Source organism: Ascidia mentula, chromosome 2, assembly GCF_947561715.1.
Source record: "Ascidia mentula chromosome 2, kaAscMent1.1, whole genome shotgun sequence".
Taxonomy (NCBI): domain Eukaryota; kingdom Metazoa; phylum Chordata; class Ascidiacea; order Phlebobranchia; family Ascidiidae; genus Ascidia; species Ascidia mentula.
In genome coordinates, this window is record NC_138567.1 from 13,104,272 (window position 1) to 13,120,963 (window position 16,692).

Consider the following 16,692-nt stretch of genomic DNA (forward strand, 5'->3'; position numbering starts at 1 on the left):
GTGAAACAGGGATTACCAGGTTGGCGCAATGACTTGTTTTATGACCCCAGTCTGTGCTTGGGATTTACGTGAACTGCGACTGTAATTCTCCACACAACACGCAATTTCGTACGTAAGATTGCCATGTTTTCGTTTACATTGTTTCAGCAAGTGCAGCAATAAATGCGACAACACACTAGCAGGCCAGGTTTTGCAGAAACCTTGATTTGTAGAAGATCATGAGCAGAATTCGCTTGTTAACATTGTTTGACAACAATTGATTCGGTTCTACACTGTCGGAGCTACAGATTTGTTTTGTTTTCCAGACTTTAGTGTAACTGATAAGATCAAAGAAAAGATCAAAGAAAAAACATAGACTAAAGAGGGTGACGAAACTGTGTTAACAGGAGGGCGAATGGCTGCATTGGCTGCACAGGCAGCAATATCATCTCAACCCCATGCCTCTGGCGAAGCTGAGTTTCTTCTTAGACGTTCAGGGAACTCAGATGATAACGGAGTTTTCGGCCCCAACAATAATTACAATGTGTCGATGGACTTCATCACTAAGTCGATATTTGATAGCAAGGAGCTTGGTGGTGAGACTTCGGGCATTCAGACGGAGGTAGCGGGCATTTCGAGAAACGTAAGCAACAACAATAGCTTACAGAGCCAAGTTTCTTTCCCTGGAATCCAGACCCACACCGTGTATCCCCCGGATGACACGGGAAAGAACTCGATTTTCACATTGGATCAGGTAAGAGAAACGGGTTAAGGGTTTTTAAAATGTGCAACGTTGGTGTTTCCAAAAAGAATTAAAAAAACACAGTCGATAATAACAATTGTAAGTTAGTTGTGGAAGAAAAAAATTTAGATGCAGAAAAAATCGTGTATTGGATAGTTAGGAACAGGACGAAATATATAAATATTTTGTAAAATTTTTCCGAAGATCTACAAAATTTGTCTAAAAAGGATATTTAATTCAAAAAAGGCTATTATTTCCGTAAATATCATTTTTAGACCAAATTTTTATGGGCATTCGGATATTTTGTTTCTAATTATCTAATTATCGTCCTGTTCCTAATTACCTAATGACAATATGCCCGCCTGTCCCTTCTATATCATGAAATTTCCACCAAGAAATACATATTTGTCATGCATATAGTTTGTTAAGGTTAATATAGTAGCGTAAAATTTGCACAATTACCGCACGGGCATTAGTGTTGGACAGACATCCAAAAACCAAAAACAATAGAAAACATAAAACAAAACTTAAAAAAGTGAGTTTGAAAGTTTCACGAAAGTTTTTCACAGAAAACTTTACTGTTTCATGCCATCCTTCACAGGACTTTTGGCCATTTTGGCTCCATGCAATGTTTATAAGCTTACATTTATTACTGTTTTAGTATAGTTTGTAGGATTTAGAAGTTAACCTTATAACGTAAAGAATCGAAAAAGAATTCTGATACATAATTCCTCAATTAAACTTTAAAATTTAACTAAGCAGCCTTTTTAATATTTTCCACATCTTTTTTTAGCTTTTCTAAAATTTCCAACGCCTTAAGCATTTCTTAAATATGTTTTGGTAGACGCGAACGCAAGTCTGAAGTGAAACAGCTGTCACTAATTTTTTTCATTCTAATCAGGTGTCCTGCATGTGCCACGATCTGCTCCAAAGAAGATGCATCGACCGCCTCACTAAATTCATCACTTCCCTCCCAAAACACCTGCTTTTCGGGAACAACGAAAACATGTTGAAAGCCCGAGCGTTGGTTGCATTTCAACAAGAGCGGTACCAAGATCTATACAGACTCTTGGAGGGCCATACTTTCGATATTACTAGTCATAAGGTAAGCTTAAGATTCCAAAGCTGCAATAACAACTCGATCCGTCATTTCTTCACACATCAATAAACGTGGTGGAGAGTGAAAGATACGTATAGTCGTTTGCTTTTCCTGTTTCAGCGCAATGTTTTTGTTGTATTCATGACTTTGGAGAAAAGTAGGCATTGCCTTTGTTCCCCTGTGTAAATACATGTGTTCAAAAACGAAAACCGAATAATGACCAACAAAATTTTATTGTCCACAAACCGAACATGCGATGTATGCAATTTCCTTCTTGCATATTTCCAAACCACACCATCATATCATATTACCTGCGTGTAATACAATAAGAATGAATTCTTCGGTATCTTTCAGAATGTTTTTGGACAGAATAAAAATATATTGTTTTTTCCCATGAGAACGTTTTTATCTTTTTCTTCAAACTTAAAATGTGTTTAGACACAAAATTTCAAGACAATTTTTTAGACCCGCTTCTTTCTTATTTTAAATCTTTTTAATTCGCAAGATGCTTCTGATATTATCTCCCTTCTTCAAACATTGAATAACAACCAAAAGCGCCTTGTACCAATGTGGTTTGTGAAAAACCCTGTACGAAAAAAATTACCGAGAAGCTGTTTTCAATACCTTCACTCCAAAGCACGGCAACTTTTTCTTGCAGCTACTCCAGAGTCTTTGGTACCGCGCCCACTACGCCGAAGCTGAGAAGGCGCGGGGCAAACCACTGGGCGCGGTTGACAAGTATCGCATTCGTAGAAAGAAACCCCTGCCGCGGACTATTTGGGACGGAGAAGAAATGGTTTATTGCTTCAAGGAGAAATCTCGAACAGCACTGAAGGAATGTTACGAAAAAAATAAATACCCTACGCCTGACGACAAGCGCAAACTGGCACAGATGACCGGGTTGAGTGTTTTGCAAGTGAGCAACTGGTTTAAGAATCGACGACAGAGAGACCGATCCCCTCAGTCGAAGAAGTGAGTTGTTTTGTATCCAATTGCGCCTATTTAAAGAAAGTTAAACAATCGGGTTTTTGGGAAGCCATATTTACGTACAGATGTCGCATGTTTTTTTTGTTTTGTATTTTAAATAAAAACAAATGGCTGTAACTCATGGTTTAGGCATGTAAAAATCCTTTTATTCGGATCATCTTTATTAAATATTTTTTTCGGGTTCAGACATTTTGGTTATGGTTTTATGTAAAAGTAATCTATTCAATACAACCGATGGTATCGTTACTATGTCTGACACTCGTCAGCGGCCATTTTGTTATGAGAGAAGCTGGTACGGTCATCGGAACGTAGCGTCGTTAAAACGTATTGATTTCTTTCTTGCAAAGTAGTTCTTCAAACAAAAAACATGTTACGCACACAATTGATCGATTATTAAGTGTGTTTGTTAATTTTGCACGCAACGAACCTGTATTTGAACACATAGCGTTGTGAGTGGTATTGTTAGACTAATATTAAATGCTTAGTTCACTTACAGCAAAATACGAGTCATTAATAACAAAACCTTATTTGTAAATTTTACAATCTGCCAAACGAAATTTGAGCACATGCATCCATGATTCCAATCCGACTGAACGTTACATCGATGTCAGTGACGGCCCACGGCTTGACTACAAAAATAGCTCCGTTGCCGGGTCGCCTATGTTGTTATTGCGGCCTCAAACTGACGGAGATCGATTATTGGATTATTAATTTATCCGTTTTACAGGGGAGTTAACTGCGGGAGAACGCTACGAGGTACTGGAGGGGAACACTCGATGGGAACGCAATACAAGAACCCCAGTTCAAGGTAATTGATTTATTTTAGTGGCAAACGTAAAGCAAAGATACAACTGGACCAGGCACTCATATATTCTCATCGTTATTATAGATGGATAAATCTGCTGGTATCTGTCAAAAAAATACCAAAAATGTTGGTAAATGAGAAAGGCTTTGAACTCGAATTACAAAAATCGAAACGATTTACAAATATTAAGTTGTAAAATATCCGTATGGTTTCTCTTAATTAAATATTATTATAAATTTTCCTCTTCTTATAACTGATAAAACTATTTACAATTGATCACTTTGCTTCGAGCTTTTACTGAAAATCTACGGATTTTGTGGATGGGTTGGATTGAAAGCGAAATCGAATCTGATTCCAACGCAACGCAAGAAACTGACGCATCCAATTAAAATGTAAATCAAACAAGAAGTGGCGCAATGATAAATGTGACAATATCGCGACAATATGCAGATAACTACTTCCCACCAAGCACTAATTTGAATTCTTGCGAGGATTAAACAAGCTTTGCATGCAATTAAAGGAGAAATCTAGTATTATGTAATAACCGATTAGCATACAACCAAGAAGACTCACACGCCTCGCTGTCAATTTCGCCACTCGATGGCGGTAGAGAATCACTGTATGGACACGAGTTTTGTTTTTCAGATCGATTTCGTCAGAAAGTTTCAGTCCTGGTGACGAAGGCGATTTCGTGGAAAGCGGGAGTTCCCTTGAAGTTGAGGCGGGTTGTCAGCGCCTTTCTACGAACGATATGGTCAACCATCAGGTAAGCGGGATAGTGCAAAGATTGACAAAGCTTAATTACCTCTCAATTTCGAATGTACTTTTTGAGATGTATATTAATTTGAAAAGTTAGTGCAGGTCTTGTAGTTTGACGTCATAAATTTATTTGGTATTTTCTTCAGTTTTCATAGTGAGTAAAAAAAATAAGAAAAACATTTTTTTAAGCGAACGTCGTCGTGTTAACGGTTGCATTTCAAAACACTTAAGTCCTTTCTCCTCAAGCAAATCAACTGTTTTGTCACAGATGAACACGAATGCTGTCATGTCAAACGGGTATAACAGATGCCATGGGCTTGTACAACCTCAGCTACAAGAGCTATGCAAACCCCCTACCCTTGTATTTTCCAATGGCAACTTTCACACCGATGGTGAAACTGAAGCAGTGCTTAAGACGCCAAGCCACACTTACAATGGAATTGGGTACGGGGATGGCATGAAACCGTTCCTGCATCCGTATAAAACCCAAAGAGATTCCAGCGTGCAGTTCAAACGACCTCAAAATATGGGAAATTTTCTCAACGTTTCGAATTGCTCTACCGCCTTGGACACGAGGACGAGCAACAACATGATACCGCCATGCCATCAGGTTGTTTCCACAAACGCTTCCTTCCGTTTGTTCAATGAAAAACCCGCGTTTAACAGCCCACAGTCCGCGGTCTTTCAGGCTCAAGCGCTGCCGCAGCAATTCGCCACTACCTCGCCTTCTGCGCAACGGCAGGTTCGAGTAGGCGACGTGGTCTCGGCATTTTGTCACTCTTCGACTGGAGTTGGCTTCTCGAGTCCCGCGAACGGCGATTTTCCGGAGCAAGCGCAGCTGGGAAACCTGTCACTGCAAAATGACATGATTCTGAGCTGCAACGGAAACAACAACAACAACTCCATTGAAGTACGTTCGATGAACGCTGGTCCCACAGCAAAGGGTTTGATAAACTGCTAAAATTATATGTAAGGACTGCCACGAACAACAGTGGGAAAAAGCACGCGGCACTTTGCAATAAAGACTTCGTCACAATCTGTTGTACTCTCCGTATGTAAATGGCTTCGCCCTTTTTTCCAAATCGTGAATTTTCAACGTTGCAAAACAAACTGCGAACTGTGTTTTTAATGATAATTCAAAACTGTTTGTGTGGCATGTACGTGGAAGGAATTTTTGCGTCAATGGCTGTTATAATGCTAATGCCCTCCTGTGATCTTATATAAAGGTGTAGCAAATAATTTTTATCAGTAAATTACTTGGTGGCATAACTTTTTCAAATTAAGCGCTTTAAGTTTTTGTTAAATATATTTTGTGAATTTTTTAGTATGAGTAGAACCTTGTATCTTATACCTCCATTCAAACCAAACCCGTTGTTTCTTGTCCTACCGTAAACACGTCCTACATCACTTCCAACTTTACACTGAGAAGAGTTGTGTCGTGTCATGATGTTGCAAACCATTTCGTCCCTATAGTTACAACTTGGTGCTTTTTCTATGCAAAGCCGTATCACACTGTATATGCTGTTAACGCTGTGCCGTGCTGATCGTGTTACGCAACTAATTCGCCGAAGGAATATATTTTTACCCACCGCTCAAAGTCTAAAGTTTTTGTTAAAGGCTGGCAATACTTCTATAGATGTGATGCGCCTTTAAAACATGTTCAGGGTCTGAGATAATGGCGATAAGTAATGACAGGCGGTAAGAGCAGTGGCTGATCGCGGACAGTTGATGTGCTTCGCGCGCAGTCCTTCCCAGAAGCGCGGAGGAAAATTGGAAGCGGAAGCTAGACGACTTCTTTCACTTTGTCGCGCTGCGAGGCGTTTCCTTTATGCGGCCGGCCGTCAGTTTGACGAACGACAAACGCCATTCAATTCTATCGCGACCCTTGCCTGGAGCGTCTGCGATATACGGTCTGCAGAGTCCAGCTGCTGCCGTTCGATGGCGAAAAGGTGGTTGCGTCTTGTCAGCTGCTTCCTGACGAAGCATCAAGCTTTGCAATGCGGGCCTTGAGGCATGGGAACCAACCCAGTGCATATGCCATGGACTCGCTACTTAGCCACTTGGGAAATTCGATCCCCTCAGCCACAACACGATGCCTGTGGCTCTGTGAAGACTTTGCGGTGATCGGCCTTGACGTGGCGGATTTGTCTTGTCAGGTAGCGCGTCTCGTTTGCCCGCAAGCAACCATCTATGAAAGAAGACACTTTGTGTTGCAACGTTGAATTGCATTAAGAACACGTCACTGCATCAATGTACGTTAACAAAAAATTCAATGAAGTATTGTTTGTTTCATTTATGTTGTGGGATTGTAAAACTGCTCCGAAAAAATCTATTTCACGCGTTTATTTTGTCTCTAATTGATTGAAAACTCAAGGATAAAACATTTCTAAACATGAAGTCTATCTTTAGAAGCACAACATATATTTATTAGCATCTACACTATCGCTAGCATATCAGAAACGGATGAATTTGCAACACAATTTTTGAATTCAACATTTTTAACATTTGATTTGACAGACGAAGTATGTACAGTTAAAGTGCGATTCAGCGATGATTTAAATATGCAAATGTACAGTTTTGTTGGCTAATCATTTTTGCCGTTTTTATTTTCAACAATTAAGAGAGAAATCAAGAAGTTTTCATTACTGCGAGTAGTGGATTTCTTGCGCCACCTATAGACCAAAATGATAATACAAAAACATTGGGTCGTTTAGAAGTGTTTGTAATGTTCTTCAGCAGTCTTTGTGGTCAAGTTTCACGATTAGGGCGGTTTTCAATGCCTGCCACAAATCAACCAAACTGTCAACATCTTCTGGTACAAGGAACAACTTGTGTTTGTTTTTCATCACGCAACTCGGCATGTTGAGCAGAGGTGCTGGCGAACGTATCCCAAACGCAACCAACACGCAGCGATCGACGCCCGACTCGTAAAATCCGTTCTCCAGGACTGACAGCATGTACTTGTACTTCGGTGACGTCGCAAACTCGTGGTTGAAGACAATAATCGTTTTTCTGCTTATCCTCATTTTCATCAATAACTGGACGACCTGGGTTGTGCCGCAGAAGTCATCTCTCCCACTCATACAGACACGGAAACTTGGCTCTCCCGTTTCCAACTCCGGGACAAGACAATTTGCCACCCATGCTCCTAATTTCTCGTTCAAGTGGTCGTGGGCAATGAAGGCGTCGTAGGGGTAATTACTATCATCTATAGGTTCCGCATGAGCAGATTCTTTTCTCATTATGACTGATTTCCTAATGTTCTTGTGCACATGCAACACCAAATGTCGTTTGAACCACTTGCTATTGAGCAGCAGTACAACAGACAGGAACGTTGCCACAAAGTTGGAGTAAGCCAGGGTCAGTGCAAGGACAAAATCTAGCTCACAGGCATGGGAGGTGCTGTACTCCAACAGAGAAATGTATTTCTCACCGCTTTGACATACGACACAACCCTCGAAGTACTCCTTCATTGCAAGAGGACAACGCGGAAGAAGGTAATAGATGGTTTCAACATTTTTTACCGAGCTTATGAACCAACCGAATGTGGTGGCGAGCGAGCATTCGCATTGAAGGGCATTCCATCTCAAATCCAAATGTTTCAATCTGGTTAGAAATGTTCTATTCATTGCTTTTGGTCCAATGTCAGTAACTTCGTTTTTCTCTATCCTTAAACTGACAAGGGCAGGCAGTTTGTGCAAATAGTAAATGTTTCTCAGTTTGTTGTGATTCAGATTCAGATACTTCAGTTTTGTGAATTTTTCCAAATCTTTGCCCGGTACTGTTGAGATGAAATTTCTTGAAATGTCGAGACTCACTAATTCACTTAGTTGCAGCAATGCAAGAGTAGGAAATATTTCAATGCCGTTGGATTTTATGTCCAAGTATCTGAGACGCGGCAATCCACCAAAGAAGTTTTTGTTGAGGGGAAGATGAAGCCACGCATATGTGAAAGACAAGTAGACAAGGTTTGGGAAGACGGCAAACAGGGATTCGGTGTTAAGAAGCTTCTTCGTCGGCACAGCATTTCTGCTAGCCGTCAGAGAATGAACTTGTCCAAATGTCATGTTACTTCCAGCGTATGAAGCTAATAGATAATAAACATCACGATTCAAACCTGCGAGATTTAATTTAACTGGTCTCGACAACCCGGATAAGAAACCCAGACTTAAATCATTTTCATAAATGGTAACATGCAGTTGTAGAAACGAAAATGACCGTAAACCGCGAAAGGCAAAGTCCTCTATTATTCGTATTGGATTCCAACGTAGATCCACATGTCGAAGGTTCGACATTGGCCGAAATGTGTCGCTGTAAATGTAATTGATCCGATTGTAAGAGAGGTCGAGGTACTTCACGAAGGCACAGTTCTCAAAGTTGATCGACCTAATATCGTATATTGCGTTCCTTTTCAACGTCAACGTATACTTTGTCGCTTGGAAGATTTTTCCTGGGCCAAATTTGGTCGAGTAGGTCGAGACTTGCTTCGGTGCATGTTTAGTTGAGCGGCTGCTGAATAGTTTAGTGTGGCGGGTTTTGTACTTGGCCTCCCCGATATGATTTATTCTTGCGTCGACATTCGAAATGTTATTTATTTCGGCCCACGCGGAGGTGTTGAACGTGTTTATTCCACAGTAGGCAATGTTTAAGAATCTGAACCTAGTGAGGTTGCTGAGAACGACAAAACTACTTCCATTAACTGTGTGGTAGTTTGTTCCATATGTCAAATACTTGCTTTCCCACCTAAAGCCTTCAATATAACCGAGACTAAAAATTTCAAGTTTAGGGAACTGTAGAAAAGATTTACCAAGCACCATTAAATCTTCCTGCGGCTTCGTGGGGTGCTTCTGCTTGTTACACATATTATTAGCTGTCATATCAAGAGAAATCAAGTTTGGCAAATGCGGAAGTATCGTCGGATCTGTAGCGTTTCGCTTAAAGCAGTTTAATTGCAGTTGCAAATTTTTCAGCTTAAGGTTTGTCACCAGAAAGTCGCTTGGTACAGTGTCAAGCATATTTCCTGAAAGGTCCAAATGTTGCAACTCCTTGAGATGCTGAAAGGGATTTCCCAGAATTCTTAACGGTTCTAATTTGAGTTGCGACGTGAAGGATAGGACAAGGTATTTGAGTTTAGCTGTTTTGAGGAAATCATTGCTTCTGATCACCGAAATCGGGTTTTCCCGCAGTACGAGAACCTCTAACTTCTCTGACAACAAATGAGTCGGAACTGAAGTAAAATTATTGAAGCTTAAGTCCAAGTAGCGTATTTGGGATTCAGGTAATATTTTACCTTGGATCGCAAAGTTTTTCAGACAAAAAATTTTTGGTTCATTTATCCTGCAATTTCCTGACAAATCTACTACCTCCAGTTTTTCCACATTGAGATAGTCCTTTCGAACTGGAAGCAGGTTACTGAATGAAGCGTACAAAACTATCAGTGACTGCGGCAGTTCGGGCAACCGGCCCATAGATCCCGTGTTATAGCTAAGATTGATATATTTCAACTTTCGCATGTTTCTAAACGCATCTTTGTGTATGACCATGTCAGTGCATTTGGGCAGTGTATAGTAGCTGTCGTAGAGGCAGCAATTTTCAACGAGACTAAGTCCTTCAAGTTCGGTGTATCGTGCGAATGCGCTTGGACCAATATAAGTAATCATGTTTGACTTCAGATCCAAAACCTGCACATCTCTTTCCAGATACTGCGGTACAGAAGTAAGGCCTCTTTTCACGCAGTAGATAAATCTCTTCGGCTCTTCTGCCCATTTTTCACGGCCTATAGTGTTGAATACATAAACGATCACCTCGTTAAACATGGATGAAATCGAACGGTTATGCAAAGGGCCGCATTGAAATCTGATGTAACGTACTGAATTTCCGTTGCACAGTCCCACATCACATGCAAACATGACAACTGTCAAAATCGCTAGTGCTTTAACCACTGCCGCCATATTTCCTGACTAAACTGAAGCTAAACTGATGGTGATCAACTTTAAAAGGCGCTCTTGGTTTCTCTTTCCTCAAACTAAAAACAATAGACGGAAGAAATATTTCTTTGTGTAACGGCTTTCATTAGTCACATGGCCGTGGCATATTGCACAAAGCTGTGTGTAAATATTCATAGAATAAACAAACAATAGACGGAAAAGCGTTTCTACTTTGAATTTATTATTTACCTAACAAAAGCGGTCAGGGTTTATGGTAACTACCTTTCCTCCACAGCTTTTTGCCGCCATTGTGTGTCTAAATATCTTTGTGAATTCCGCTGAGGTGTCGTAAGCCAAAAAAGGTTTAGATTTATACTTAAAATATCCATATAAATCTTCAAAGACGCCTATGGCAATATATGGCTTTGTATTTGCATAATCTGCATATATTTCCATATTTTGTTTGTTTCAAGCGATCGGGGATTTCTAACCGCACGTGAGTCAGGCGAAAAGACGTGATGGCGTAAAGGAAGCCATTTGGTCCAATCCGTAATTAAATGATGATTCATTTATGTAGACAGATCAGTAATGCATTTAAATAATTACTTATGAGGAATTAAGCAACAATGCTGGTGGTCAGCTCTACACACTCTCAAAACGCGGCCTTGTCTGGAGAAATTTCTATTACGCCAAATAAAAATTTGCAACTCGGTGATTGTCCAATTTCATGTCTTTTGGCACAGGAACAATAATGAAACTGGTTTCTTCTACCATAAACTAATCTTTCAAGCACAAAATGGGTAAATGTTTTGCCTTTTTTAAATTTGTGGATAATTTTAGTAATAATAAATAGCATAAGCAGTATATATGCAGTCCACGAACGGGGCATTGTGTTTTGAATCAACTTGATGATTTTGAAACATTCTTTAACCGACTGATAGATGCTTTTTCAACTTACATTTTTCCTAGGGTCTCTTTGTCGTCTGGCCCTTGCTCTGGACTGGAAATGTTTCGAATTCCCATACTCAGTGAGGTATTGAAAAGCATCGCAATGTGTTTATTTGGTTTATGTTGGCATGCTTTGTATTGATGCAAGCTCGTTGGACTATCAAGCAGTGCCAGAAGGTACTATCGTTTTTGAAAGAACGGTGACTATGCGCATTGAAGTTAATGATGTGGGTTTGCAAAGTTTTTTGACAGTAAATCTTGCAAAACAAATTTCAATTTTTTTATCCAGAGATGACTGTGCATTAAATCAACGACCTAAGCCACTAAAACTGACTCACTTTTGGAATATGTGAAAAGTGTAGTTTGGTCAGATTAAGGCAACGGGCTATACTCAATAGGTGCTTTTCCTTATGCGTTTTTACTATTATGATAAGGTAATTGCATGCCATAAAAATTGAACTTGTGGTTATATTTAATGTCGACATTTTCCAATACACGCTTGACAGTAACTATCTCTGCTGTGCCTCTAAGTCAGCACTTTCTGCATGTTGACCATCATACATCCGCATCTCAAGTACAGGTAACTTGTCAGCAACATATTTCAACGACCATGCTTAAAACATAAACCTCTTGGTGATTACTTGCTAAGAAAAACTGTTTTTTAAATTAGCCTGCTCTGAGATGTATAATCTGCTTCGAATAAGTTTTACATTTCACTACTCATGTATATTTTCAAATATACATTTATTATATTAAACTTGGCCACGTCACATGTTAATTGCACTATATACAACGCGTAAAGATACATAACAATTCGTTATGTATTTTCTGTGGAGCTTGTTGGTGAAGCTTCTCCGTTGCCAGGGTTTTCAGTATTGGTTTCAGGAGCAACCTCACTTGCATCCTTGGCATCCACATCCACATCGACTTCGATATTTTTTTCCTCGGGGGTTTTCAAAGCGAGTCGAGGTGCGGAGATTTGCAAAATCCCGTTTGCTTTCAAACTCGAAGTGAGTTTTTCAGCGTCGACGTTTTCCGGCAAGACGAGCGACCTATGAAATTCTTGACGCGTCACAGACTTCAACCCGTCGTTTTCTGTTTCTTCTTCTTTCTTAGCTTCGACCACAACCTTCTGACCGACCGTCTTTACTGAGATATTATCAGGTCCGAAAGCATCAAGTTGAAATTCGTATGTAAACGGATTTGCAACCTCGTCTGTTTTCTCTGAATTCTCCTTCGTCGATTTAGTTTTGTGTTTTCCTTCAATCTCGCTTTCAAACAGTCTTAAAACTGTTGGCAGGCCGAAGGTAAGAAAATCTTCTGTTGAATTTTGAACTGATCGTTGGAAGATGTCAAAAGGATTCCAGTCATCGACGTATCTGACGTGGGGAGTTCTTCGTGCGCAACATCTCGATGGATACAAAATACGTACAGCCATTATTTCCTGTTTTTTTTTCAGTACAGCTTCTTCTGAATATCAGTTAGGTATCAGTGATATTGGTGATATCTGTCTGACTGCTTATGATGAGAAGGTGCAGGTTATATACCCTCGAAATTGAGTTCGAGAAGAGTCGCGAATTGACCTGTCTCGAATGTTCGAGAACACCCGGCGAGTCAAAGTTGTAGAAATTACAAAGCGAAAAATGTCTACATTGTTTTTCCCATACAAGTGCGTTCGAATTTATTTGCCAAATCATCACAACGAACAGCTACGTTTTACAATCGACATTTGTTCGAATTGCAACGTTACGTGACCATCATCTTGCGCAAGATGTAAATGTAAATGTATTTTGAAGCAATAGGATCAATTCAACATTGATTACCAGAAATTTTATTCAAATACTTGTTTTGAGGAAATATTATATACATAACTAAAACAAAAACTGATTTTATTCCGGTTATTTTATTTTGCGTTTTCTTAATCAACGAGGTATTCTTCAAATGTTTTTACATTAAATTTTGATACACCGTGTGGTCTCGAATGTTCCATGCACTTACACCTCGTGACCAACGTTGGCAAATGTTTACCGTGCTGTGTTGTAACACATTATTAACCTGGTCTATTGTACACGCAAACTTAGAATTGCTATAGTCGTATTTGCCATTGATATTAATTACTTGATCTAAACTTAGTTGGTTTGTAGTTTCACGATGATTATCAATTATACTGTGGATAAAATTCAACTACAAATTTAATTCAGATTACTAGCTTGAAACAAAATTCTTCTTTTAACTTTTACACAAGTCGTGTACCAATTTGAACATACATTTTATGCTCACAATTGTTATGACGAAAACCAAAAACGTGCGATGAGGAACAAATGAGAACACCTTGCGTGTCAAAAATTGATCACACGTGGTGACGTCTTAAAACTTTAACACAGCACCACGGCGTTATCACATTTAATAGATGGCTTAACCAAACTGCAAAAATCAAGCACAAAAATTAAAAATATGTGTTGTAAACATATAATTGGTAAACATATTAAAGAGCAATTTAAACTAGAAGGAAAACGTGCCAAATAACGTTTATTTTTTCGTTTTGCTTATTGCAAACAAAGAGATATATTTTTGTGATTCTTGTATCCTAATAAAGGTAATCGGCCCTGCGTATTTCCAAATCACTTATTAGCTCTATTTTTGCTGTGTCATTGCAATATTTTTGACACGCCCGGTGTTCTCGAACATTCGAGACAGGTCAATTCGCGACTCTTCTCGAACTCAGTTTCGAGGGTATATAAGCTGCACCTTCCCTTCATGAGCACTCAGACAGAGATCACCAATATCACTGATACCTAACTGATATTCAGAAGAAGCTGCACTGAAAAAAAACAGGAAATAATGGCTGTACGTATTTTGTATCCATCGAGATGTTGCGCACGAAGAACTCCCCACGTCAGATACGTCGATGACTGGAATCCTTTTGACATCTTCCAACGATCAGTTCAAAATTCAACAGAAGATTTTCTTACCTTCGGCCTGCCAACAGTTTTAAGACTGTTTGAAAGCGAGATTGAAGGAAAACACAAAACTAAATCGACGAAGGAGAATTCAGAGAAAACAGATGAGGTTGCAAATCCGTTTACATACGAATTTCAACTTGATGCTTTCGGACCTGATAATATCTCAGTAAAGACGGTCGGTCAGAAGGTTGTTGTCGAAGCTAAGAAAGAAGAAGAAACAGAAAACGACGGGTTGAAGTCTGTGACTCGTCAAGAATTTCACAGGTCGCTCATCTTGCCGGAAAACATCGACGCTGAAAAACTTACTTCGAGTTTGAAAGCAAACGGGATTTTGCAAATATCCGCACCTCGACTCGCTTTGAAAACCCCCGAGGAAAAAAATATCGATGTGGATATCGAAACCAAACAAGAGGATTCATCTGAAGTTACGAAGGATAAAGATGTTCCTATGGACGCTAAATCGGACGAAGCCGGTCCTTCGTCTCAGCAATGAATAAATTTCAAGTTTTGTTGTTGCATTGTTGTATTGTTATGTGTGTATATCTTGTGATGTATGTACAAATGCTTGGTCGCAAATGCCTGACCCTAACTTTTAAAAATTCCTTGTGACATTCTTGTGCAAATAAATAATTTGAAAACTGTATGTTTTGTGTTCAGTGTTTATTACTAGGAGACAAACGCATCACTAAATAATTTTATTCGTTTTTCACAATGCCCACGATGTGTAATTCAACTCAATATACACAAATACTGAAAACGAAAATTTGATTGCTTCATGACAGAAAATAGTTCCAGTAAATTGCTACTGTACATAGAAATGTGGCGATGTTAGGCCAACGGATACGCTACACGATATCGTGCGTGGTCGGCGGTGCTTTCCAAAAATACCGGGTTTCCTTCCATGACGCCGTGGTTGCCATAGTTACTGTGATCTTCCAGTTGTGGATTGACTTTGTGATAATTCATGTCGTAAAAGCCTGAAATTAAAATGCCCATTTCGTGTTAAAATGTAATATAATATTTTGAATCAGATAGAAAGATTGGACAAGTTTCAATATCTTAAACATTTGCACATTATTTGCATTCGCCAGATATATTTTATCGTTGCGCTTTGTTGATGCTGGAAATGACAAAATGTTTCTTTTTTTTGGTAGTCGAAAAATTAATAAAATTATCAGCTTTAAATTAAATTACCTCTAGTTAGTACTTCAAAATTAGGACTTCCTTATAATAAAATCATCAAAACCTGTTGTTATTCGTTGATAAATGTGACGTGGCAATCCAGTCTCAGAGAGATAATCGTCCACTTCTGTGTCCAGTAAAGCGCGATCGTATATTCGCAAATCGTCCACTAATCCTTGGAAGTGGTTGTTGCCATCCCAACCAATAGCAAGGTTCACCGACGAATTTCCGGAATACGGAGACTGCAGATAATATTAAACGTGCTAGGTAAAGGACTGTAACTTGTAACGCCCCATTTATTTCCCCAATGCCAATGAAATTCATGTCCTCAATTAAGGTTTACTTTTGAAATGTAAATAGAATGTTCAATGTTTCAGTGAATAGTATGCCTGGCCATGGATGGTGTATAGTTGTATTTATAAGCGTTTCAAAAACTGATAAGACATTAACATTTTATTCCAATTTAAAAGAATAGAGCCTCCAGTGGCCAAAGTGTAATGAAGCATTCCAGGCACTACTCGACTGCGCCATCTTCCGGTAATTATATTGGCTCGTGTGGGTTTCTCAGAGTGTTTTTAGCAACAAACGTATGGTTTGTATAAGCAAGTGGAGCCAAAATATGTTCATATAATTTATGAAAACTTTAACATGAATTTACGATGATGAACGGCCTTGAAGAGCAGGCTGTGCAAAAATAACGCGATATTCGCAACATAATATATTTCTGATACATACCCAGTCAACGGCCGGTACATCGGTAATTCTGACGTCATCGGCCAGAGATGATCCGTTGGTAAGAAGTGTCAGTTCACACGCTCCCGCGTCATATCGCAGTGTCACGTGTTGCCACAAACCCACGTCCAAAGCGGAAGAGACGACCACAGTGTGGCCATTGAAATCGGCAGTAAGTTTACTGTAAACATAATTTTATTTAATTTAAGAAGAATTTTATTGAGCATTAAATAAGTTTTCCTCTAATTTTAAACGGTGTTTTCTTTAATGGCTCTCTTGATGGTCATGCGCGGTGTTTATTTAATATGTTAGTAAATTTTGTTTTTTAAAATTGTCTAATATATAAAAATTACAAACCCGTTGTTGAGATAGAGACAAATTACTGTGTTGTTCACTGCACAAACTATGGGACGTTTTCCCACAGTCGAGTTGGAGCTCATGAGTATCCACACTTCCACAGTAAAACTGTCATCAAAGTTGAACTCATTTGTGGTTGGTAGAATCACGTGATCGTCGTTGCCGTCCAATGAGATAGCAGTGTTTTCTCTAAAGCATAAAAGTATATAAAG

General features: G+C 39.2%; 5 protein-coding genes across 5 annotated transcripts in view; 2 read left to right on the forward strand and 3 right to left on the reverse strand.

Annotated features, from left to right (window-relative positions):
• The first annotated feature begins 394 nt into the window (after positions 1-394).
• LOC145890174 (uncharacterized) lies at positions 395-5,332 on the forward strand. The gene is made up of 6 exons (XM_082981205.1): positions 395-733; positions 1,623-1,826; positions 2,479-2,792; positions 3,535-3,615; positions 4,258-4,378; positions 4,640-5,332. The coding sequence occupies exons 1-6, from the start codon at positions 395-397 to the stop codon at positions 5,330-5,332; spliced, it is 1,752 nt and encodes a 583-aa protein (XP_082837331.1).
• Positions 5,333-6,789: 1,457 nt separating this feature from the next.
• LOC145888966 (toll-like receptor 7) lies at positions 6,790-10,322 on the reverse strand. The gene has a single exon (XM_082979834.1). It carries the CDS (start codon positions 10,320-10,322, stop codon positions 7,104-7,106), a length of 3,219 nt encoding a protein of 1,072 aa, XP_082835960.1. The 3' UTR covers positions 6,790-7,103.
• A 1,666-nt stretch (positions 10,323-11,988) lies between these two features.
• Positions 11,989-12,748, reverse strand: LOC145889578 (alpha-crystallin A chain-like). The gene has a single exon (XM_082980557.1). It carries the CDS (start codon positions 12,682-12,684, stop codon positions 12,064-12,066), a length of 621 nt encoding a protein of 206 aa, XP_082836683.1. The 5' UTR covers positions 12,685-12,748; the 3' UTR covers positions 11,989-12,063.
• A 1,276-nt stretch (positions 12,749-14,024) lies between these two features.
• Positions 14,025-14,756, forward strand: LOC145889786 (alpha-crystallin A chain-like). Its single transcript, XM_082980817.1, has one exon. It carries the CDS (start codon positions 14,088-14,090, stop codon positions 14,700-14,702), a length of 615 nt encoding a protein of 204 aa, XP_082836943.1. The 5' UTR covers positions 14,025-14,087; the 3' UTR covers positions 14,703-14,756.
• Positions 14,757-15,008: 252 nt separating this feature from the next.
• Positions 15,009-16,692, reverse strand: part of LOC145888803 (uncharacterized) — a 36,690-nt gene continuing 35,006 nt past the window's right edge. Inside the window, exons 59-62 of the mRNA XM_082979661.1 lie at positions 16,481-16,669; positions 16,127-16,304; positions 15,456-15,633; positions 15,009-15,186 (exon numbers count right to left, since the gene is read on the reverse strand). Coding sequence (XP_082835787.1) covers positions 15,038-15,186; positions 15,456-15,633; positions 16,127-16,304; positions 16,481-16,669 — 694 coding nt within the window. The 3' untranslated portion in view covers positions 15,009-15,037. The remainder of the gene's footprint in view (positions 15,187-15,455; positions 15,634-16,126; positions 16,305-16,480; positions 16,670-16,692) is intronic.